The 25,189-nt window shown below is 45.4% G+C and overlaps 1 protein-coding gene across 1 annotated transcript; it reads left to right on the top strand.

Annotated features, from left to right (window-relative positions):
* The first annotated feature begins 296 nt into the window (after positions 1-296).
* Positions 297-15,261, top strand: Pglyrp4 (peptidoglycan recognition protein 4). The gene is made up of 9 exons (XM_005080243.4): positions 297-544; positions 1,442-1,534; positions 2,540-2,647; positions 3,257-3,455; positions 5,079-5,197; positions 7,295-7,447; positions 9,188-9,386; positions 12,882-13,000; positions 14,001-15,261. The coding sequence occupies exons 2-9, from the start codon at positions 1,486-1,488 to the stop codon at positions 14,177-14,179; spliced, it is 1,125 nt and encodes a 374-aa protein (XP_005080300.1). The 5' UTR covers positions 297-544; positions 1,442-1,485; the 3' UTR covers positions 14,180-15,261.
* The last annotated feature ends 9,928 nt before the right edge of the window (positions 15,262-25,189 follow it).

Genomic DNA, 25,189 nt, shown 5'->3' with positions numbered 1-25,189 from the left:
AGGCGTGCGCCGCCACCACCGCCCAGCCTCTGGTAAATGATCTTAATCAATAGCTTTCAGAACTGTGGAGCCGGTTGCTATTGGCAGGAAGTTCATTGATGTCAGAAATAGCCACCATGCAAGCAGGCCCCGGTTGATTGGGCCTACTGAAGGCTGAGCCAAAGAAAGAGGTCAGGGAAGATGTGGCAATTGGGCCCTTTTCCAGGGAGGAGGAACCTGGGCTTATTCACAGGGCGGATCTCTGTACTCTCAACCCATCTGGTCTCACCTGATTTCCTTTCGGAGCTCTGAATTGAGTTGACTTAGCCTCTGGTCTCTGGCCTCCATCTTTTTTGGGGTCCCTCACTTCCTGTTTTGAGGAAGCAAGAGCCTGAGTACTTCCTTCCTAGGAACTGGGTGCTCTCTAGAGCCTGGGAAAGCAGGCAGGGACACCTGCTAGAGGGGCCACAAGACCTGAAAACCACAGCTGGAGGAACTTGGAGACAATGAGTGGTGAGCTGGCTGTACTCTGACCTGCTGGGCTGGAATAGTACAGAGTGCCCAGGTAATTTCACTTTGTTCTGTGTGAGAACGTGTGTAGACAGTATGTGTACTCTCTCTCCCTCCCCTCCTCTGTGTGTGTGTGTGTGTGTGTGTGTGCACATGTGCATGTGTGTGCATATACTTGTGTGTATGCACATGGAAGTCAGAGCTCGATGTTGGATCTTTGTCAACTGCTTTCCACCTTATTTTATGAGACAGGGTCTCTCAGTGAATGAACTCATGGATTTGGCAAGGCTGGCTGGGCAGTGAGCTCCAGGGATCTGCTTGGCTCCACCTCTCAGTACTGGAATTCCACACTTGCCCAGTCACACTCACACTAACACTCAGCACTTTTTGCACGACTGCTGGGGATTTCAGACTCATATGTTCTTGCATGGCAAACACTTTAGCAACTGAACCATCCCCCAGTTCCAATTGTTTCTGTTTGAGTGTGATCTTTAAGCCATCTATAGAAGGAACTAGACTCTAACAAAGCAGTCATAAGGTCAGGTGTCCTCTGCTCCACAGCCAGATCCAGTCTCTCCCAGCTCCTACACCCCACGTACCTCACATGGCCTTATCCCTAGCTAGAAAGGGAATGTCTGCATTACACTCCTCCATGGGAGTTTGAGTTTCCTAGAGCACTTTTAGATTTTGTACCTGTATATACAGAATGTGTGTGTGTGTGTGTGATTTAAGACTTACTGTGTAAGTATCTACATAAACCACACATAGTAGGCAGCAGTAAATAGTTGCTAGGTGTCTGTGCTAGGATGTTGTGCATCCGCTGTGTACATGGCACTCAGAGGAGCCACAACCAGATGCTGGCCCTCAGGAGGCCCACTGCAAGGCACTATGCAGACACGTGGTGTGTCATTGGCAGCTGGCACAGTCATGTTAACGTCAGTGTCTCTCCTAGGGCTGCTGATCACACTCTGGGTAGTGTCTTGAGACCTCCTGAGGATGCTTCCCTGGCTTCTTGTCTTCTCTACCCTGGCTCTCCCAGTATGGGGTAAGTTTTCTTTTTCTAGACCAAATCTGTGCTCTTCCCTGGTATGCAAGAGGAGCTTTATGGCACCTGTAGACCTGGGGCCAACTTCTTTTTATCTTACCTCAAATAATAGTTCTCAATAAATGGCTAAATTCTTTAAATCTTAAGCTTCTCCATCTGAAGACTAAGAAAAGATTGCTTCCCTCTTAAATTGGAGGTTTCAGTGAGGTAATGCACATGGCTGACAGCACTTGCCAGTAAGAACCAATAAGAGGGAGCAATGGTTATAGCTGTGTCAATATTATGCCAACAAGCATTTTAATTAACTTAGATTTGTACCTGTCAACAAAACAATGTTCCTTTGAAGCAATAATGTAAACTAGTGCCCAGTGACATCCTCACAGTCCTTCAAGTTAAGAGCATGGGGTTGACTGATGTCCCAGCATTGCAAAATTGCAAAAGGCAATTCTCTTCTTCTTCTTCTTCTTCTTCTTCTTCTTCTTCTTCTTCTTCTTCTTCTTCTTCTTCTTCTTCTTCTTCTTCTTCTTCTTCTTCTTCTTCTTCTTCTTCTTCTTCTTTTTGGTTTTACAAGACAGGGTTTCTCTGTATTGTTTTGGAGGCTGTCGGACCAGCCCGACCTTGAACTCTCTATTTCTTCTTATTGCATCTGATACACAAAATGCACACAAAAGAGATCATTGTGGTTTTGAGATGCCAGAATACATTTCCCAGTTGTTTTTGCCAATTGCATATTTAGATATGGCTCATAATTGTTCAATATGCCTAACTCTCTACCTGTAGCAACACATTATCATCCTGGGGGATTACCTGAAGACAACATTAGAGAAATCCATGTTATCACCTGTTAGAGGTTGTTCCCTGGTCATCCCAGAGGGGCTTCCTGGAGGAGGGGGCTCAGGGAGGCAAGAGGGGCAGCTGTTTCTGACTGGAGCTCTGCTATCCCATTATTATCAAAGGGTCTGGAACTCTTTGAAGACACATGAAAACAGGAATGTTCTTTTGCAGGTGCTTCCTTCTGGGAAAAAACACAAACCAAACAGATGTCAGAGGGGCTGCAGAAACTGCTTGGCAACATCTCCCAGTTCCTGGAGAAAGGCAAACTGGGCCAAGATGGTGAGGAGGCTTAGCAATCTGCCAGGGTTCTCATGTGGCCAGAGAGGCACCTCAGGTCTGCAGAGGCAACTGTGACAGTGTGGACAGCATCGATTGTAAAGGGGCTCTGGCCAGCAGTTTAAGTGCGTTTTCTAGGCTTTTGGGTGTAGGGATGATATCAAAAGGGAGAAACAGCATGTGCAGGGTAGAGATTCAATCCCTGAGTTCAGTGTGTCAAAGAGTGAAGGGCGGACGAAGACCCTGCCTAGGGAGAGCCTCTAGGCTGAGGAGGAGACGTGAACCTTTAAAGAGAGTGGAAAGTCACAGAGGAAATGGGCAGAGAGTGGACAATGAGGCTACGGAGGCTGGGTGGGGACCAGCGGATGCATGGGCATCTTAATGTAGTACATTTATGGCGGGGATTCCTGAGATGGGGGAGCAAACTGTCCAGAGTGCCTTGGGAGTGAGAGTCTGCAAGGTGCACAAAGGGCAGGGGCAGGGCCGTCTGACCCCCTGTTGGTATCTCTATGAGGGCATCTTCACCAGCCCGGGGCAGACAAAATTCAGACCAACACGTGCAGCTCAGGTGGCAAATGTAGGCTGCCCGGACTGACATGTGCTGCCTCACAGGTGACTTCGTCATGGTCTCTCGAGAGGAATGGGGCACAAAAGCAACTGGCTGCAGCTCTAAGCTGAGCAGGCCAGCGAAGGTCCTTGTCATACACCATGTCCCTGGTCTGGAGTGCCTCAGCCAGACTGTCTGTGGTCAGAAGCTTCAGGAACTGCAGGCCTATCACATCCGCAACAGCTGGTGTGATGTGGCCTACAAGTAAGTGGCTGGGCCCGGGTCTCAGGGCATGAGGTCAAAGCTGCTCTGCTGAGGTTCTTACAGCTTTTTCCACCCATTTTCCTTGTTTTCCTGGCTGTGGTTCTATCGGTTTGGTAATAAATACAGTATTCCCAAGTCTTCAAGGAATTCTGATGTAATTTTCTGGGAGGTACGTGCCTCTGAGACACTGAAGGAAAATCAAGACATAACTACGCTTTTAAATGTCACTGGAAACTCTTGGTTTACCCGACACACTGCAACAAGAAGTTCTTTGTCCCGGCAGGGTCCTGTCTCCCTTATAAAACTGTTGGCCGCCAGTGTCTAGGGCTTCTTATTGGGTAGCTTAATTATTAACCCATTTCATTTAATCTATGTATTTCCACTCTTCCCTGGCTCACATTGTGACTCCTTTCTGTCTATTCTTCCCAGAATTCTCCTCCTCTGCTAGCCCTGCCTATCCTTCTTGCCTGACCACTAGCCGCACAGTGTCTTATTCATCAATCAATAAGAGAAACATATACACAGGACAACCACATCAACACACAGTGTACAGAACCTTCCTTATACCTGAGTGTGTCTGATCATCTGCTAGTCTGAGCTGGGCAGAACAAGAACCACCGTTTTCTCAAGGTAGGGAGGTTGTTTGGCTTCCTCAGTGACACGCAGAAGCACAGCCATCCAACCTAAACTAGCTGCACCTGCCTCTGTCCCAGGAGGTCTCCACTGCATTGCAGGTGTGGGCTTTTACCTCTCACTGGGGCAACCATCCCACCTATGACCCCACCAGCCAGTCTAGGGGACTCCTGCCTGACTTTGGCCAGTTGTCAACAGTCTGGCCATGGTAATGGCAATGGCTTCTGGCTTTAAGTACCCATAGCATCTCCACTTTCCCACAAAGGCCTCTATGATTCGGAGGAGTTAAATGGCCCCTGGGGGGACAGGAGTAGGTGGGTAACTTCATCAGCCCAGCCCCTCTGATGGATGGATGGTTCTAAAGCTCTTCAGAAGGACGTGGTGGGTGAGTGACAGTTAAGGTCCAGTGCTGGGTGTCTACTCTCAAGCTACCTCAGGGGCACAGGCTGTTGGATTTCTCTGTGTTTTTTCCCCTCCCTGCTCCATCTGTCTGGCTTCTGGGATCCCTCCCCAAACACATTGCCTGCTACTATGTCTGTGTTACATGTGTTGCGTTTATGTAGGCAGTTACCTGGCAGGGAGAAACGAATGAGCAGCCTGTGTGGAAGTTTTGTGGGCAGTGTGCCCTCTGCGGGAAGTAGGAGACCTGTTTTTAGGGATGCATGGGGTCCGTGGAGACTAATATTGTGTGGCTGGGTCAACTGTAGTTTCTGCAGATATCCCAGGTCTCCCCTATCTTCTCAGTCTTTAGGATGATTTACATACAGATTGGGTGTCTGGGAAAGGAAGGGAGTATGTGGTGTGGGTGTGGGTCCCTTTCAATGGTAAAGATGAGGATGCAGGACTTGGTCTTTCTCTTGTCTCAGAGAATCCATGCAGATACTTTTTAGTGTACCTGCCCCGAGCTCTTCTCCCTTCTGAGTCTGGGGAGGCAGTTTCGTCTCTCAGGAATGTCAGCGCCTTCAGTAACTTGTGTTTCCCTGCCCATAGTTTCCTGGTTGGGGATGATGGCAGAGTATATGAAGGTGTCGGCTGGAACGTCCAAGGCTCACACGACCAAGGCTATAACAACATCTCCTTAGGCATTGGCTTATTTGGTGCCCAGGAAGGTAATGGCTCCTCAGCTCACCGCCCTTCAGAGAGTTCCTGCTGCTTTCTCCTGAGGCTCTGCTGCCCTCTCAGGCACCCCGGCATAGTCAGTTTCTCTTGGCATTTTCTTCTCCCTTGGTTTCCAGAACACACACTGTGATGCCCTTCTTTCTGCTCCGGCTTCTTTCTCTAACTCTGCCACATTTCTTCCTCAGGCTCCCAGGCTTCTCTAGGCAAGCTCCGCCTTCTCTCCGAGCTTCTATCTGCTAGGCCCTTGCTCTGCTCTTCTTCAGGCTCCTCCCCTGTTAGCGACTACCACACCTTCTGTCCAGCACCGACAGGTCTGTGGCTGTAGGCCAGGTGTCCCCTCTGTCCATCTTTCACTTCTAGATTTTCTATTCATTTAAAAAAGAAACTACCTTGGCGCCTCTGTAGTAGGTACTTTTCTTGCTGCTGTGACCAAATACCAGATGAAACCAGCTTAAGGAAGGAAGGGGTTATTCGAGCTCACAGTGTGAGGGGAGACAGCATGTCAGAGGCACGAAGTGACATCAGCTGTCAGGAACAGGAGGGTGACATTGGTGCTCACCCCATTCTCTCCTGTGTTCTGCCCAGAATTCCATCCCATGGAAAGGTGCTGTCTGAATTTAGGGTGGCTCATCCCACCTCAGCGAGCACATCCAGCAAATATGGCCACAAGTTGTCTCCCAGACCTCTCTAGTGGACAGTTAATTGCTTTAGTTTTTTCATGCAGTATATTTTGACCATGTGTTCCCCTCCTCCCAGATATCCCCACCTCCCTACCAATCGAACTTCATGTTCTCTCTCTCTCTCTCTCTCTCTCTCTCTCTCTCTTAAAAAACAGTCTAAACAAGACAAAATGAAACAAAAATCTCAAAGCAGGGCAGGACCCATGGAATGTGTTTTGTGTTGGGCAATTCTTGGGACAGTCTTCCATTTTCTTCCAAGCCTGTTGATTCCAGTCCCCTGCGCCCTGCATCCTAACAGGCTGTGTCTGGGAGCTGATTTCTCTTCCTTCCTTCCTCCCTCCCTCCCTCCCTTCCTTCCTTCCTTCCTTCCTTCCTTCCTTCCTTCCTTCTTTTCTTTTTTCATTTATTTTATATACCAACCACAGTTTCCTCTCCCTCTTCTCTTCCCTCACCCCACCTCCTCTCTCTTCCCCCCATTCACTCCTCCTCTGTTCAGAAAGGGGCAGGCCTCCTATGGGAGTCAACAAAGTTCCTCCCCTGCATCAAGGCTGGGTGGGTGAGGCATCCCTGTATGGGGAATAGGTTATAAAAACAAGTCCTGTGAGCTGAGCTGATATATATATTTAATTATTTTTGAGACTGGGTTTCTCTGTGAAACAGTCCTGGCTGTCTTGGAATTCACGTTGTAAGCCTTGTTGGCCTTGAACTCACAGAGATCCTCCTGCCTCTGCCTCCCAAGTGCTGGGATTAAAGGCGTGCATCACCACCACCCAGCTCTGTTAATCTACTTTGTATAGCTAGTTTCTCATTTCCTACTCAGTACCCTTTGGGATCGTCCAGGTAGATTCCATCCTTCTCATTACTGCAGTGTGCAGCCCGAGGTTCAGTGAAGTGAATAGCCCAAAATGACCCACTGTGGGAAAGGAGTCACAATGAGTTTTCATTTCCAATAGGAGGGTGGTCCCCGCAGAGTACTGGGTCCAGAATGCCTGTTTAGTTTATAGATTTATTTGTTGGTTTGAGATTTGAAGCATGCATTTCTTAGATTCCAAATACTTCTTCATGGACAAGGGGCGGCTAGCAGTGTTTGATTCGGGGTTTTGTGCTGAGAAAGATGACAGTACGAGCAGCTGGGGCTCCCGGGCAGAGCTGCCCTGAAGCTCTCTTGGGGGTGGGCAGTGTGGGTATGTAAAGTCTTGGCACAGCACTGGGAAGGGCTTCAACCTGAGCCAGTCAGAGCTCTGTTATCACAGGTCCTTGGTGCTCACCCCTCTGACTTGAGGGAGGAACCTCTCCCCATTGTTTCTTCTAGCAGCTGTGTAGGTTTGTTGGGGGCACCTCAGCTTCTTCCCACTGTACCCTGTTACTAGGGCAGACAGCGACTTCCTATAAACCGCTCTCTTCCAGGCCACAGTCCCAGCCCTGTAGCTCTGTCAGCAATGAAGGGCCTGATTTCCCATGCTGTGAAGAAGGGCCACTTGTCACCCAAGTACATCCAGCCACTTCTTGTGAAAAGCGAAAACTGCCTGGTCCCTCCACAGAAGGGGAGACAGAAGAGAGGTGAGACCCTCTCCCCTTCTGGTCTTTCCAGTCTTACATACTAGGATGGTAGCATTCCTAAATGCCTCCTCCAGGAGTGACCTTGTCAGGCTTTCCTCACATCCTTCCCAGAGCCGTGTGGGCCCAGCTCTCTGAAAGGCTGGTGCTGGCAAACCGTGAGAGGAACCCTCCAGGCCGCCTCTTTCCCCATTAGCTGCAGTAACGGTGCCACATCCGTCGGAGTGGTGTCACATGAACGGTCTTTCCGCAATCACAACACACCTCTTCTTCAGCAAAAACAGGATCTAAGGAACAAAGTACGAGAGCCTTTGAGGCCCAGAGCCTCAGTGCAGAGGGGGAAAGATAAGAATAAACAGATGAAGTACTCAGGATGAGCCAGGTGGTGGCGCACGCCTTTAATCTCAGCACTCACGAGAGAGAGGCAGGAGGATCTCTGAGTTCAAGGCCAGCCTGGTCTACAGAGTGAGTTCTAGGACAACCAGGGCTGTAGAGAGAAACCTTGTCTTGGCAAACCAAACAACAACAACAACAACAACAACAGCCACCCTCAACTCAGTATGTTATGTGCTGAGAATTGTAGGGAAGAAAATAGGCATAGAAAAGGATAGGGCACACTTACTCATAGTTCTTATTCACATGCTTGTACACAAGCACACCTTTATAAATACAGAATGTAACACAAACTTCATGTTACGCTGACATTAAAGGAGGACTTTAAAAACAAATCACACAAATTAGACGCTGTTTTGACTTAAGCAGCGACAGCAAAACCACTGAGGTTTTAGATTCTTTTATTTTATTGTTTTATGTGTATGAGTGCTTTGCATGAACATATATATGTGTACCATGTGTGAGCCTGGTGCCCATGGAAGACAGAAGAGCTAATCACATCTCCTGGAATTGGAATTTCAGGTGACTGTGAACCATTATGTGAGTTTTGGAAACTGAATCCAGTCCTCTGCAAGAGCATCAAGTGCTCTTAACCACTGAACCAATTCTCCAGCCCCAAACCAATGTTTTTCTTTCTTTCTTTCTCTTTCTTTCCTTTTTTTGGTGAACCACCAGTGAGCTTTATTGGGATTAACTACAGTAGTATGGATGAGAGGTTCCTATGACACAGTTTCATCAGCAAAAGCCCACCCCAGCCTGGGTGGCTACTCTCACACCTGGAGCTCACTGCACAATCTGCAGGGAGTTCTACAAGTTGGAGGGTGTCTTCTCCAGGCAGCCCAGCAGGTCTCAGCTTCTCCCAGATGACTCTGCTGGTTTTAGAGCCTACTGCTTATGTATGTGTGGGGACAGGAGAGGCCTAGTAAACCCGGTTAGTATCAAGCAAGGACTTCCTGAAGCTTTTGAGATAAAACCAGAAAGAACTACTGGCCTTTTCTCGGGCTTAATGAAGTTTGGAGAAACTTGTCCTTATGGTCATGAGTCCTGAATCAGTTTGACCTTGAAACTACTGCCATGTATCCACAATGAGGATTGCTTTACACTGGCAGAATTTTAGGGGTTTTAAGTGTCCATTAAACAGACTTCTGGAATAAAGCTTCCGTGTTTGCTACTTGGATCAGGTCACTCCACAGTATCACAGTCAGGACAGGGAGGGGCTTTGAGGGTGGCTGGGAGACCTCAGCATGCTGAGGATCACAGCAGCCTTAAGTAGTCATGTGGTTGGCATAGTGCGGTAAAATGAATCTTTCATGTGTTGTCATTTGTTTTTGTTGTTTTATCTGACAACAGCTTGCCCCCACATCGTTCCACGGTCTGCTTGGGGGGCAAGAGAGTCCCACTGCTCCAAGATGACTCTCCCTGCAAAGTATGCCATCATCCTTCACACGGCTGGGAGAACCTGCAGCCAGCCGGATGAGTGCCGCCTGCTGGTCCGAGATCTCCAGTCCTTCTTCATGGACAGGCTAAATGAGTGTGACATTGGGTATAAGTAAGTGATCCCAAGGATAGGGCTGGTATCCTTTGGCTAGAGAATCTGAATCTCTCAACGGGGGCCGGGGGGAGCTAATTTTGATTGATTATTCACCATATGAACGACCTATAGGTACTTACATTGGCTTTTTACCCACTCTACGGTGCTCTTATTTAGGAGACAGGTAAGGGGGGCAGTCACAGCTCCAAGCATGTCCTCAAAATGTGTGCCTACTAAAGGCAGTGTATGGATATTATGGCTCCCAATGCTTCTGAAGAGGTGTTAGAGGAAGGCACAGTGTGAGAGATTGAAATCTGTAGAGGAAATCACCCAGGTCCACTGTGTTCATGCAACTGCTTCTCCTTACACTGGGCCCAGTCTTTGCTCTCTGCTTGGCTTGCTCTTTCTGGTTTTATTGTGACAGTTCTTCACAGCTAAGAATCTGAACAATGAGAGAGAGAGAGAGAGAGAGAGAGAGAGAGAGAGAGAGAGAGAGAGAGAGAGAGAGAGAGAGAGAGAGAGAGAGAAAGAGAGAAAGAGAGAGAGAGATTTTCCTACATGGAGACACTGGATGACATCCAATAATTTTCAGTGCCAAGATCTTCGATTCCATAATAAGAATGTGTTACCTAGTGGAAGGACATTTTTTCTCCTCCATTTCTTCCCTCATTCTCCTCCTGTGCCTGTCTTTCTCCTCACAACTTTCTTTTTCTCCTCCTATCCTGTTTTCTCCCTTCCTCTCTCCCTCCTTCCCTCCCTTCTCATTTAGTATAATCAAAATGAATACAAAATTCTATGACTGAGTTCTGTTTAACATATGTTAAAAGGTAGTAACTTAAGACTGGCCCCCACAGAAAACAAAATGTCCCACAAAACAGGAAAAACCATCAAAAGATGTTTCTAGAGCTTGAAGGTAAGATACCAGAATACCTTGCTCATTTCTCATCACAATCAAACTAAATATGAAGCCCGAGGATAAGCCACCACTGATTCATATGGTGTGCTTGTATGTGCTAATAAAAAGAGCCACTGTCTTAGGGACATTTGTGGATTAGCTTTTGTATTTTAGTCTTGTCTGTTCCTGCCAGGAACAAGTGTGCAATGTGCTTGCCTCAGATGGATTTGTCACTTGCTACATTCTTCTAAGGTCACTGATTCTCTTCTTAGTCTCCATTTTAGTGAAGTTCTTTAAAGATGGGAGGAAATATTACCTCTAGTCATCTATTAAGACCTACCAGACAATTGCTAGGTTCCACAGGAACAATCTGATGGTGTTCTTAACTGCAATGGAGATGCAGTCATCAAAATTTCAGTTACCAAATTATCAATACAATATCAAATACAAATTTGGAAATCTCATACTGAGGATGGAGCTTTCTCTTTCGATCTCAGGCTCCAGAAGGCAGCTACCTTTTCCTAGGCTTCTGATTTTTATTTTGCATTTTGTCACCATTCTGGAGAGGTTCTGACCTCAGGACCAAACACCCACTTCTCCCGCATCACAGGTCTAGGCTGCGCTCTGGGGATGCTGGAGCACAGGCGACTCTTACCCTCCTGGAGCTAAGACTTCAGTGAGCTCCGGGAAAGAGAGCTTACAGAGTAAGTTTCAACAAAGTGAATCATGTGCTCCGGGGAAGGACACATGGAGGATGAGCAGGATGCAGGGGGAGGAGCGAAGGGCTTGCTCCTCCTCCGAGTAACTCGGTAGCTGGAATCCAAGAAGGGAGTAGGAACAAACTAGAGGAGGAAGCAGCAAGAGCGTTTCAAACACAGGGAGAGCGCTGGATTCCAGAATAAGAATAGTGTCTCAGAGGGGCTGAGAAGTTGCTTATGATCACATAAATGCCAATACTGGATGTGGTGAGAGGTGAGGTTGGGAGGCAGAAGAGCCATGTCCTGAAGAATGATGCATCTTCAACTGGGGAGTTCGGGTTCTGTGCAAAGGTCTAACAGCAGGGTTTTACATGATAAGGTGTGTATTTTAAAAAGACGCCTTGGATGATGTCTTGGAAACAGATCGGTGAGGGTGAACCTGAAGGCAGTGAGATTTGAAGATGTGGTGATTCAGGCAAGGCAAGATGCTGACAGGGGTAAGAGGGTACGGCTGTCAGAGGGAGAAATGAAGAGTTCATGAAAATGAGTGGCTAATGACCAAGGTGCAGGACTATGTCAGGGAGGTGTCTGGGAGATATGGACAACAAGTCTTGTCTGGCAGGTGGATGGAGCGCGGGCTGCGGGCTGGGATGGGAGCCCGTGGATGCTAATTTTCTCTACACAATGCTACCCCAGAGAAGAGCAGGTGGGAGGTGGCTCCAGTAGTGAGTTGTGCACTTTCACGGATGATGAAGAAGTCAAGGAAATGGATAGGTCGCTTCTGAGGGTGTGGAGAGTGAGGAGGGAGAGGCACAGGGCGCACCCCACGGAGTAGCACACACACCTGAGGAGGCTGAGCACAGAGGTCAGACTGCCAGACATGAGGGTGCGTGGACCACTACACAGTGGAAGTCAAGAGAAGAGGATGTCTGGAGGAGAAAGAGAGGTTGACAGGTTCAGCTTCATGGAAACTGATGGTTAGACATTTGGGAAATCGGGGGTGAGTGACAGTTTATTCCCATGGAAATCTGCAAATGTTTTAAGTCTGGGTCCCTCTAGAGCTCCATCCCTCTAGATGCCTTTATTAGCACACCACTCACAAGGACTCTGACTTTCTTGTTCTGTAACGTGGTGTTACAGTAAAGAAAAATACCTTAATAGAGGGAGCCATTATGGGTTTAACAAGGAACCTGGCACTAGGGAAATTCCCTGGAATGCACAAGGATGGCCCTAAGTAACAATCTAAGCAATAGTGGAGAGGCTACCTTAAATGCCCTTCCCCTATGATGAGATTGATGACTACCTTATATGCCATCCTAGAACCTTCATTCAGTAGCTGATGGAAGCAGAAGCAGACACCCACAGCTAAACACTGAGCCAAACTCCTTGAATCCAGTTTCAGAGAGGGAGGAGTGATGAGCAAAGACGTTAAGACCATGCAGGAGAAACCCACAGAAACAGCTGACCTGAATGACAGCTAGGGAACCTGAATAAGACTGAACCAGGCCCTCCGAATGTGGGTGTCAGTTGGGGGGTGGGCTTGGGCAGTCTATGGAGCTGCTGACAGTGGAACCAGTATTTATCCCTAGTGCACAAATGGGCTTTGAGAGCCCATTCCCTATGGAGGGATACTCTCTCAGCCTAGATACACGGAAGAGGGTCTGTCCCAAATAATGTGACAGACTTTGGTGATCCCTCATAGGAGGCCTCACTCTCTCTGAGGGGGTGTGATGGGGTGATGGTGGGAGGAATGGGAGGGTGGAGGGAGAGGGAGCTGGTATTGGTATGTAAAATAAGGTTGTTTTTAATTTAAATAAAAATTAATAAAAAAGAAATGAATGAACTGATGGAGGAAGGTGAGTGTCAATCCCAGAATGCTTCTCTTTCATGCTAATCTCCATTTCCCCTGTACTTCTCCAGCTTCCTTGTGGGCCAGGATGGTGGTGTTTATGAAGGGGTAGGCTGGAACAGCCAAGGATCCCACACGGATGGGTACAATGACATTGCTTTGAGCATCACCTTCATGGGCATCTTCACGGGTGAGTGGAAGCTTTGGGTAGTTGTGATCCTCGTGTAATGCTTGAGGAGAGTGTCTGATTTGAACCAGGAAGACATCAGACTCAGGCATCACTTACAACATCTTTTGCTGAAGCTTTGTATTTATATGAGTGTGGCTGAAGGTGACCCTTAGATCCTAGAGAGAATAGGCACTCTAAAATTTCCTTTTGCACACACACAGACAAGTCTCCCGTCCCTCCCTCCCTCCCTCCCTCCCTCCCTCCCTCCCTCCCTCCCTCCCTCCCTCCCTCCCTCCCTCTCTTGACCCTTTCTCTGCTGCAATGAATGGGTGAAGCAAGGGAAATGCTTGTGTGAGTAATTTGAGTTCCTCTTTGTAACTTATCCTATTTTGGTTCTCATGGTAACAGCTCCAGACTGCTCAGCCTTGTACACAAGGTGGGGATTTGGGGATTTACCTTGACTGCCTTGAAACTGTTTGCTTACTCAGAGCTCCTGACTAGAGCTAGGGCACTGTTGTTGAATCTCTGGAAAGGTGAGATACTGCCACTGCTCCTCATTCTGGCTGGTTTGAAAGTGAGCATTGGATGGGGGTAAGGGCAGGTGAGAAGATTCTGAGCACCGAATCGTGGGGAAGGCCTGTAAACCTCACTGCTCTGACATGCTGGAGGAGATAACTCATTGTCACAGACCCATCTGTGCTTGGGAGGGTGGTTGGCACTGTCATTCCTTCTCCTAACTCGGAAGTAAGAGTGTCTTTTCTTCTTCAAATTTGTCAACCAAGAAGATCTCTAGGCATTGTTCAAATGTTCCTTAGGGGACTAGAGAACTGTCAGAATTCTTCAGATCTGTATTTATAATTCCAGCACCAGCTGAGACATGTGAAATCTGTCTGACTAAAGAGTGGCTGCCGATAGTCAAATATGCTAGTTTAGTGGTGGTCTGGGTGGGTTTGAAGCCATGTTCTGGCTTGATTTTGACACCCTAAGATCTTACAGACAATGGTCTGGCTGTGCTTTTCAGGTTCCTCACCCAATGCAGCTGCTCTGGAAGCAGCTCAGGACCTGATCCAGTGTGCTGTAGACAAGGGGTACCTGACCTCCAACTACCTGCTAATGGGCCACAGTGATGTGTCCAATACTCTGTCTCCTGGACAGGCATTGTACAACATCATCAAGACATGGCCTCACTTCAAGCACTGAGGGAGGCCCCAGTCCCATCCGAGGATGCTCTGCCTCCTGCTGGGTATCTGTTCTCAGCTCCCACCCTGGACTAGCATCTCTGTTCTCTCATTTCAAAACTTACCTTGCTCATCTCCTAGATTGGGATGACCATGTCTTCTCCTGGTGACATCCACCACTGTCCCCCAGGTTTTGTATGCATAGTTCTGAATCTTCTCCCCTGGTCACTTGTCTTCTCAGCCAGGTAAGGTGAGGGGCTGGTTCTTGTCATACATCTATATCCCTAGTTATCTGCCCTTCTACTCAGCACACGGGCACCCGTGATTTGTCTGGAAGCTTCTAGAGCTCATCCACAGGCCAGGCGGGGTGTTCTGCCATTCTCTCCTCACACATCAGCCTGTGCGTATGTGAGTTCTCCCTTTATTTAAGCGTTTGGGTTGGTTGCAGGCTTATCTATTCATTCTCCTCTAGTCTGAAATTCTTCCAGGGCAGCAGCTGAGGTTTCTTCACTAGGGAGCCTATCTGTGTCTAACTGTTAGTAGGTATTAGAGATCTTCATTAGAGAAATGACTGGACAAGTTAAAGACCCCAGTCCTTTCCCGAAGGTTGCCATCATCCCTTTGTGGAAGCCCTGCTGTCCAGCACTGCATCTCTTATTGTTCTCTGCACTGACACTGCTTGGTTGGAGGCTCGGAGCTGGCTGTGACTTGTCCGTAACAGATGCCGTGCCTCTAGAGTCCTGTGTCACTGTATCCATCGAGCACCCTGAGTGCCAGGACCACATGCTTCTCCAAGGCCAAGGCAGACCCGTGCCAACACTTGCTGCCTGGCACTGTGGCCCGCCTGTGCCTGGATGGGTCCCGCTGGGCTGACCCTGGTGCTCTGCAACCCTTACTACCCTCATTCTTTGTTGTGTTTGTTGGAAACACATGAAGCATTGTTTTTCTCTGTGTTATTCTGCAAAATGGAAGGGAGAATAAGAGGGAAATAGGAGAGATGAGTAAAACAAATATGATGTAGGGATTGTCTTGTTTGATTAAATATTGTTTTGTCTTGTTTTATATGCTTTTGTTGCTCTTATTTTAATAAAAATAAATACAAGAGGCCCCCCTCCCTGCCTTCTCATTTTTGCTGGGGACTGAACCTGGAGCCTCACACAGGTTATACACTGAACTACATTCTCTTCTGGAAGAGTGAGATAGAGCTGTCCAGATTCCCAGAGCTGAGGCAAAGTGCTACTGTTCTTGGGGAAGCAGGAGGCAAGATTCCCACCTTTCTGGGGGTGGGACCAGTCTCTTTCCCTCCCTCTCACCGTCTACATCTCTCTAAGTTCCTCCTCGATCCATATGAAAAAATAATTATAGGACTGAGTTGTTAACATTTTCTTGAATTCATGCTATTTTAAATTATTCCTTCATATACCATCTAATTAAAATAAATCAGTGATTGTTAGATGATTGACATTTTGGAGTCATTTTCCAGGCCCTCTAGACAGGATTTCTCTTCTACATCCTTGCAGTAGAGGAGGTACTTTCTGTTTCTTAACTTGTCCCTGAGCATCTGCTCTAGGGATGACAGCACTATGCATCTCTAGGTTGTGGGATTGACCGTACCACCCTGTGTGAAGTGTTACAACCAGTGTCTGACACATAGTGAGCCTTCAGCTGTTGCTGTGTTGCTATTGTAGTCTTTTCCAGGGGATTGCCCGCTCGTTTGGCTCTGCTTCTTCTTGGATAGCAGCTTTGACTTCCCTGTAAGAGTTTATTGCTGTCTGTGTTGGTGGCTCAGCTGCAGCCATATGAGGTACAGAGGAGGAGAAGAAGGCCTGGCCATACAAAAGAGCAGACGTGAAGACGTCCATGATCACAGGAGGAATGAAGGCGAGTCTCCCTCTTCATGGGCATTAGTGCTAACAGATTAATATTTATATATCCTGTAGTTAGTAATTTCCAGTACCAACATGGACTTAGGGTGAAGATGACAGGTTTGTTTCAATTCATGCTAAAGAGGGCAAACCAACTCAGTCAAGGTCATATAAGTCATGCACAGTAGATGACACTGAAATCCTAAAGTAAACTTCTGAACCAGTTACATCTTTGGTAAGACATCCTCTTTTATAATAAAATATGATGCAGTAAACTGTTCCAGAGTGGCAGCAGACATTTTCTGCTGGCCTTCATTTACTTTCATTATTTGTCTACCAGATTGGAGAGTGTCTGTCTGTTCTCCAGTCCCCCTGTGTGCTTCTAGATCTTCACATATTTTTCCCTTACCACCCCCTCTTATTTCTTCCTCTCCAAAGTGCAGAGCTTCAAGTAGTGTGTTTATATCTTGCTTTGATGGTGGTGATTATGTGTCTGATGCAGTATGTGTCTATAGTCAATAGCAAGGTGATCAAGACCTGCAGAGCAAGTTTGGACAACTCGTGTTTATGTGACTACTAATGAAAGCCAGTTTGTGGTGGGCAGAATCCTTATGATCATATGAATAAACTGGCTTCACTTTCCTCAGCTCTGTGGATTTAGCTTAAACGAGTTCATATAAATATCAGCCACGTGGCAGAAACCAAGGCCCAGCCAAAACATACTTCCTCTCACTAAACCAATCTGGCCATCATGGTTGCTGAAGGTACAGCTGGCTGGCTATTTCCAGTCAACATCGTTACTGGAGAGACTCTGCTCCCGCTTGTGAGTAGCAATTACCATAGATTCCTGCCTTCATGGGCAGTGCTACTATTTGTCCTCCTTCCAACGGACACCTGGCACATCTGTGGGTACTCTTCACGCAATGCCTCTACCAGCGCCTCTCTCACTGTACCGTGATGACCTGAATCTCTACTGTGATTCAGCACTGTTTTCTGTAGAGGTGCACGCTTGACAGGAAAGAAATATGGAGAAGGTTGGCAGCAGCATGGAGACAGAAAACACACCTCTCCCCCGATGCAAAGACGTAGAGCATGTGGGGTATGAGACAGAGAGGGACAGTGACAAGGAGAAAGACAAACAGAGACAGAGAGGCTCAGCCGTGAAATCTGTAATCGTGTTAGGTGACGTCACAATCATTTCCTCCCTCCAAACCATACACCTCTTCCTGCTCCTTCAAATACATGGCATCTTTTTTTCTTTTTAAGCTAGTTGCTATTGCATGGGCATATGTGTTTATGTTCCTTAACGTAGACTGCTCAGCTCCTAAATGCCACCTGTATGCATGTTTTGAGGGTTGACTGTTAGTCACAGGACCACCAATTTTTTGAGCTCTTCTCTGAGAAAAGTCACCTCTCCTGCTCCAAGCTTTATCCAGTCTCTTTTTATTTTTTAATATTTGGGACAGAACCCAGGACAAATGGACAACATTTTCTACCAATTTAATGCATTGTAATTTAATTTTATGACAGGATTGCACTCAGTTGTCCAGGCTGCTCTTGAACTCATGATCCTCATCTCTCAGCCTTTTCTGCCGCTGGTGCTATAGATGTCTGCCAAGGCCAGCACAAAAAGAAGTTAAAATTGTATAGTATCATAGATGAAAATGTAAAGAAAATGAAGAATATCCAAATAATAAAAACAAGAGTAAAAATCACATACAAGTATCAGATATCAGGAATTTGTCACAAATTTAAAAAGGTACAAGGTGGGCCTGTCATTGTCACTGTTTCCTGACTCCCCCAGTACCTGTGTTTCCAAAAGTCTTAATGGAAGATTCTCTATGTCTGTTGAGGCTGGAGCTCACTTGATGAGGGTGTCAGGGTTTGCAGGTGCAGGTCCTGAGAGAGCTGTGCCTTGAAGTGTGCTGCTTGCTGTCCACCAGTGAGCAGCCCTCAGGCGCTGTCAGTGTCCCATCAAATGGACAGAGTCTTCGAGGTCTGGGCATCCACCTCAGGGGGCTGCACCTCAGGTGTGTTTGAAAAGCTCTGCTGGAAAGTGTATGGAGAGGCAAGGAGATAGGGCTGTGGTAGCTATTCTTGGTTGTCAATTTGACTAAATCTGGAATTAACTAAAATAAAAAATGGAGGGCACATCAGTTAAGGCTTTGTTGAAGTAGGGAGACACATTCTAATCCAGATCTTTGAGGTAGGAAGGCATGTCTTTAATCTGGATCTTGGGCCGGGAAAACATACCTGTAATCAGGGCTGCACTTTCTGCTGGAAGCTTATATGAAGACATGGAAGAAGGAAGTTTTTAACTCTTTGCCTACTTGCCCTCACTGCTGACAAATCACAATCCTTTATTGGCATCAGTGCCCACTTCTTTGGGATTCCAGCATCTACTGAAGACCAGCTGACACATTGTGAACTGAGCAATTACTGGATTCATAGACTTTTGGTTTGTAGGCAGCCATTGTTAGACTGTTTGGACTGCATCCTATAAGTTATTACAATAAATCCCACCTCTCTTTCTCTCCACATATGTATATATTCTCTCTACACACACACATACACATGCACAATCATTCTTTAAGTTCTATTATTCTAGAGAGCCATGCCTAATGTAGGGCTGAAACCAAAGGTCAAGAAGTTTCAAGGAGGCAGTGTAATATTTGGGAGATAAAGATCATGAATGAACATGATGGCTACAGGATCTGAAGTTCTAAAGAGGACACATAGTGAACTATTTCCTGGGATTATAATTTTTTAATTTCCTACCCATCTACAAAGAAAATAGGGACAGTAGTTGAGAGTGACCTGACATCACAGTCCTCAGACAAGTAGAATAGACCCATCTCCACTCAACATGACCTTCCTGATGTCAGGGGCATGGTCCACAGATCCCTCCAGTCCCCAATGGTTGGGCTTCTTGAAGACTGCTAGTGGAAGGAGCTAAGGGAGTTGAGTCAATATGACTGCTTACCAAGGAGAAAGAACTGAAAGAACATGTGAAGACATCTTCACAGCCCGCATTCCCAGGTGTGTCAGCCCTGCTGTAGTTTTATGAGCTCCGTTAGTGGCTGTATCTTGGTTATTGATGATGGAGTAATGGAGGGATCACTTAGAGGGGAAACTTGTCTAGAGAGACTCTTGGGTACCCCCTGTCTTCTGGAGGCAGCACCTTGTTCACCTGAGAGTCTCACTTCGGAGAACTCTCTTTGTCCCTAATATCTCCTGCAGTGGCATCTCTCCACTTTAACAGGTGCTCTAAGAGGGCTGCTGACCAGTCTACAGGGCTAGGCATAATAATCGACCAACACTGGGACCCATGTCACATGTTATTTGTTTCCTTCCAGGCTTCTGTTTGCCTGGATTTGGAAGGATAACATGAAGGCTTTTTAATGAATCCCCTCACCTAGAAGTGAGGGCGCAATTTTTGAGCAGGTGGAATTGCTGACATTTGACAGTGCTTTCTGCATGCCAGTGCCATTCTGGGTGCTCTCCACATGCTCTTGATTCATGCACTGTCTACCGTAGTCCATCAGGTCTACTGTGAGTGCCCAGCTGAAGCTTAGTGTCCCTCAGCTTCTAGTCAAGAGCTGTCCTCAAGTGTGCTCATTGCCAGGGATTTCAAGATGTGATTGATTTTTACCACTGGATAATATTTCAATGTGCAAATGTGCCACATTTTCATTATTAATTCTTGGGTCGATGGGCATCTATATTGTTTCCAGGTTCTGGCTATTACTAATAAAGCCACTATGAACATAGTTGAGCAAGTGTCCCTGTGGTATGATTATGCATCCTTCGGGTATATGCCCAGGAATGGTATTTTTGGGTCTTGAGGTGGATTGAATCCCAATTTTCTAAGAAACAGCCATACTGATTTATGAAGTGGCTGTACAAGCCTGCACTCCCATCAGCAATGGAGGAGTGTTCTCTTTACTCTACATCCTCTCCAGTATAAGATGTCACCAGTGTTTTTTTTTTATCTTAACCATTCTGATAGTTATAAGATGGTATCTCAGAGTTTTTTGATTTGCATTTCCCTGATGACTAAGGATGTTGAGCATTTCCTTAAGTGTCTTTCCACCATTTGAGTTTCTTATGTTCAGAGTTCTATGTTTAGATATGTACATCATTTTTTAATTGGATTATTTGACATTTTGGTGTCTAGCTTCTTGAGTTCTTTATATATTTCAGAGATCAGTCTTCTTTCAGATGTGGGGGTTGGTGAAGATCTTTTCCCATACTGTAGGCTGGCATTTTGTCTTATTTACTGTGTCCTTTGCCTTACAGAAGCTTCTCAGTTTCAGGAGGTCCCATTTTTGATTGTTGTTCTCAGAGTCTGTAGAACTGGTGTTCTATTTAGGAAATAGCCTCCTGTGCCAATATGTTCAAGGCTACTTTCCATTCTCTTCTATCAGCTTCAGTATAGCTGCATTTATGATGGGATCTTTGATCTCCTTGGACTTGAGTTTAATGCATGTGGGTAGATATGGATATATTTGCATTCATCTACAGGTCAATATCCAGTTACACCAGAACCATTTGTTGAAGATTCCTTCTGACTTCCATTGTACCATTTTGGCTTCTTTGTCAAAAATCAGGTGTTCATAGGTGTGTAGATTAGTATCACAGTCTTCAATTCAATTCCATTGATCCATATGTCTGTTTTTGTGCCAATACCAAGCTGCTTTTATTACTGAAGCTTTATAGTAGAGCTTGAAGTCAGGAATGGTGATGCCTCCGAAGTTCCTTTATTGTAGGATTATTGTTTTGTCTATCCTGGATTTTTTTTGTTTTTCCATATGAAGTTGAGCATTTTTATTTCAAGGTCTGTGAAGGTTCTGGGATTTTGATGGGGATTGCACTGAATCTATAGGTTGCTTTTGGGAAGATTGCCATTACTACCATGTTGATCTTATTATCCAAGAGCATGGGAAATCTTTCCATTTTCTGATACCTTCTTCATTATCTTTCTTCAAAGACTTACAGTTCTTGTCATACAGGTATTTCACTTGTTTGGTTAGAGTTACCCCAAGATATTTTATGTTATTTGTTGCTATTGTGAAGGGTGATGTTTCTCTGATTTCTCTCTTAGCCCATTTATTGTCTGTATATAGTAGGGCTACTGATTTTTTAGTTAATCTTGTATCCTGCCACTTTGCTGAAGGTGTTTATCAGCTGTAGGAGTTCCCTGGTAGAATTTTTTGGGTCACTTATGTAAACTATCATATCATCTGCAAATAGTGAAAGTTTGACTTCTTTTCCAATTTGTTTCCTCTTGATTCCCTCTTGCTGTCTTATGCTCTAGCTGGAATTTTGAGTAGTATATTGAATAGATATGGAGAGAGTGGACAGCCTTTTATTGTTGATTTTAGTGGGATCACTTTGTGTTTCTTTTCATTTAGTCTGATGTTGGCTGTTGGGTTGTTGTATATTGCCTTTATAATGTTTAGTTATGTTCCTTGTATGCCTGATCTCTCCAAGAGCTGTTGGATTTTGTCAAAGGCTTTTTCTGCATCTAATGAGATGATCATTTGGTTTATTTATATGGTGGATTACATAGATTTTCGTGTGTTGAACCATCCCTCCAACTCTGGAATGAAGCCTACTTGATCATGGTGGATGTTTTTTTTATGTGCTCTTGGATCTTGTTTGCCAGTATTTTATTGCACATTTTTGTGTCAATATTCATGAGAGATATTGGTCTATAATTCCCTTCTTAGTTATATCTTTGTGTGGTTTGAATATCAGTGTAGCTGTAGTCTTATAAAAAGAGTTTGACAACGTTCTTTGTGTTTCTATTATGTAGAACAACTTGAGGTGTATTGGTATTACATATTCTTTGAAATTTTGATAGAATTGTACATTTAAACCTTTTTGCCCTGAGCTTTTTTTTGTTTGGGAGATTTTGATGGCTGCCTCTATTTTCTTTGAGCTTATAGGTTTATTCAAATTGTTTCCCTGGTCTTGATTTAATTTTGGTATGTGGTACCTATCTAGAAAACTGATAATTTTCTTTTCAGTTTTCCAATTTTTTGGAGTACAGGTTCAAAATATGACCTAATGATTTTCTGAATTTCCTCAGTGTCTGTTGTTATGTCCTCATTTTCATTTTTTATTTTGTTAATTTGGATATTCTCTCTCTGTCTTTCGGTTAGTTTGGATAAAGGTTTGTTTATCTTGTTGATTTTATCAAAGAACCAACTTTTTGTTTCATTGATTCTTTGTATTGTTCTCTGTGTTTCTATTGATTTCAGTCCTCAATTTGATTATTTCCTGTTATCTATTCCTCCTGGGTAAGTTTATTTATTTTTGTTGTAGAGCTTTTGGGTGTGCTGTTAAGTTGCTAGTGTGAGATTTCCCCATGTTCTTTATGTAGGCACTTAGTGCTATGAACTTTCCTCTTAGCACTGCTTTCATAATGTCCCATAAATTTGGTTATTTTGTGGATTTATTTTTATTGATTTCTAGGAAGTCTTTCATTTCTTTCTTTATTTCTTCCTTGACCCAGTGATGATTCAGTTGAGCATTGTTCAATTTCTATGGGTTTGTAGGCTTTCTGCAATTAGTGTTGTTGTTGAATCTCTCGGAAGCTGTTTTGGACACAGAATTTTGAAGAGATTGTAAAACAGAGGCATTTTTAGATATTGGATCACCTGGGCTATTTGTTTTATTGGTGTTTGGTCTCCTTGTTCTGAAAATACATAAACTTTTAAAGGTAACATACATTTCTATATTAATATGAGCATAGAGTATGACTGGAGGAGTAGGGCACAAACATTGTGAGAAGATGCACAACAATGCCCTCCAACTTCATGTGGCCACAGCAATGATCAAGGCCTTGAGGAGGGCGGCCATAGCCATAGCCACAGTCACTAAGCAGAAGTTCAAGCCACCTTGCACCTGTCTTCCCAGTGCTACAGGGAATGTATTTTCACAGGCCCTGGATGTGGACCTGGGGGTCAGGGGAAATAAGTCTGCCTCCACAACAGTGTTCTCAGTGCTGCTACTGTCTCTTTCAGGACTTGTCTTTCCCAGACATCTGAGCATCAGATGGAGTGCTCTGTACTCTTCCACAGTGGCTTAAGCAACCTACTCAGTCACAAGGAAATGGGCATTAGCAACTTGTGGGACTGTTTTTAGCCACTTTTGATCATCTCCCTAACCATGTCACATCTCTGATATCAGTCCTGATTACCCTGTCCAAGTCTCCCTTCCAGACTGTCAGAGTGTCCTTATCAATGCAGAAATCCAGTGTCTCTAGTCTCATCCCATCTACATAGCAGCCATTTTCACCAGGTTATGATCCACTCTACCCATCACCATTCATGCACTCATCTCTGTCCTGGTTGAACTGTTTACCTCTAACAGTCTTTCTGAAAAGAACCCATGTCTGAAGAGGAATGCTGGAACTCTAGTAGTGGGAACAGAGACAAATGGGGTATTAGCACCAACAAGTCAGTTTCTGAGTCCATGTTTCCTAGCTTTGGATCACCTGTTACATTCTTTGGTAACTAGACTGTGGCATCCCTATCTGTGAGGTCAAAGTGGTGATTCTTCCCAATCACTGCAGAGCAGGTGGAACTGGTGGTGGCCTACTGGGGTGACATCATGAGCTGTTGTGCTGGGAGGCTCACACGGAAGGCTGCAGTTGGTTCATAACCTTCTGTGCTTCCTTTCAGAAATGCTCAGCATAAAGACCACTTCAAAACCTCTGGAGTACTGTGGACTTGGGCTGAGTCCTTAAAAATTTTCTTTCCTCACAAAAGAGATGTCAATGAAATCCAAACAACTGAAAAAGAAAAGGAAGCATTCAGGGAACACTCTTACAGGGCAACTTGGATATGAGGTTAAGGTATCTGACCAACCCCCTAATTATAAGCTGTGGTGGTTTGAGTAGGTATGTCCCGCATAAACTCATGTGTTTGATGCTTGACCCATAGGGAGTGGCACTATTAGGAGGTGTGACCTTGTTGGAGTAGGTGTGGTCTTGTTGGAGTAGGTTGGAGGAAGTGTGTCACTGTGAAGGAGGGCTTTGAGGTCTCATATGCTCAAACTACACCTTGTATGGGATACAGGTTTCTTCTGCTGCCTGCAGATCCAGCCATAGAACTCCCAGGTCTGCCTGAGTGCCACCATGCTCGCTGTCGTGAAGACAGTAGACTAAACCTCTGAACTGTAAGCCAGCTCCAATTAAATATTTTCCTTTATAAGAGTTGCCATGGTCATGGTGTTTCATCACAGTAATAGAAATACCAACTAAGTCAAAAGCCACAATATGAGGTTGTGTTGTCAATAGAATGGAACTCTAAGAACTTTCAGGTCTGGCTTCAAGAAGTCATTTCCTGCTATGACATCTTGACAAGCTCTTACTGATGATCTAGGCCACAGTTGGCCTCAGCAGAGTTCTGCAAGTGAGTGAACTTTCCTTTCCACTCATTTGGGGAAACTATGATAGGAGTATTGTATGAGAGATTGCAGAATGGTGAATAACAGATCTACCCAAGGCACCGTGTCTCCCATTGGCATTGGCATTGAGTCTTTGCCTGATTTTGGTCTCAGACTGGGAATCCCCATTAGGCTCCTTAAGGATGGGCTACAAAACCCACAGGAAGCTCCCTGAATATAAGGTATAAGTGTCTCTTTTCCAGATACAATCTCACCCAGGGCAGAAGTGTGAGAGCCTCTCACAGGAATATACACTCTAGAGCAGTGCTTCTCAAGCTAGGGGTTGAATTACCCTTTCATAGGGGTTCCATATCAGATTTCTTGCACATCAGATATCTTCATTACAACTCATAACAGTAGCAAAATTATAGTTATGAAGTAGCAATGATATAATTTTATGATTGGGGTCACCACACATGAGGAGCTCTATTAAAGGGTCACAACATTAGTAAGGCTGAGAACCACTGTTATAGAGACTCTTTTTCTTTCTTTTTATTTTAATTTTTACAAAATTTATTCTTCTCTCATACATTACATCCGAACCTCAGTTCCGCTCCCTCCACTCTTCCTAGTCCCAAGCCACCACCTCTCCTCTACCCCAGATCCATTGTTTCTCTGCTTCCCTTCAGAAAAGAGCAGGCCTCCCAGGGGTATCAACCTACAAGACATAACAAGTTATAGTAAGACTAGGTACAAACCCTGATATCAAG

Source organism: Mesocricetus auratus, unplaced genomic scaffold (genome assembly GCF_017639785.1).
Source record: "Mesocricetus auratus isolate SY011 unplaced genomic scaffold, BCM_Maur_2.0 Super-Scaffold_100009, whole genome shotgun sequence".
In the NCBI taxonomy this organism is placed as follows: domain Eukaryota; kingdom Metazoa; phylum Chordata; class Mammalia; order Rodentia; family Cricetidae; genus Mesocricetus; species Mesocricetus auratus.
Note: the sequence above shows the minus strand (reverse complement) of the source record. Positions and strands in the feature narration are given on the sequence as shown.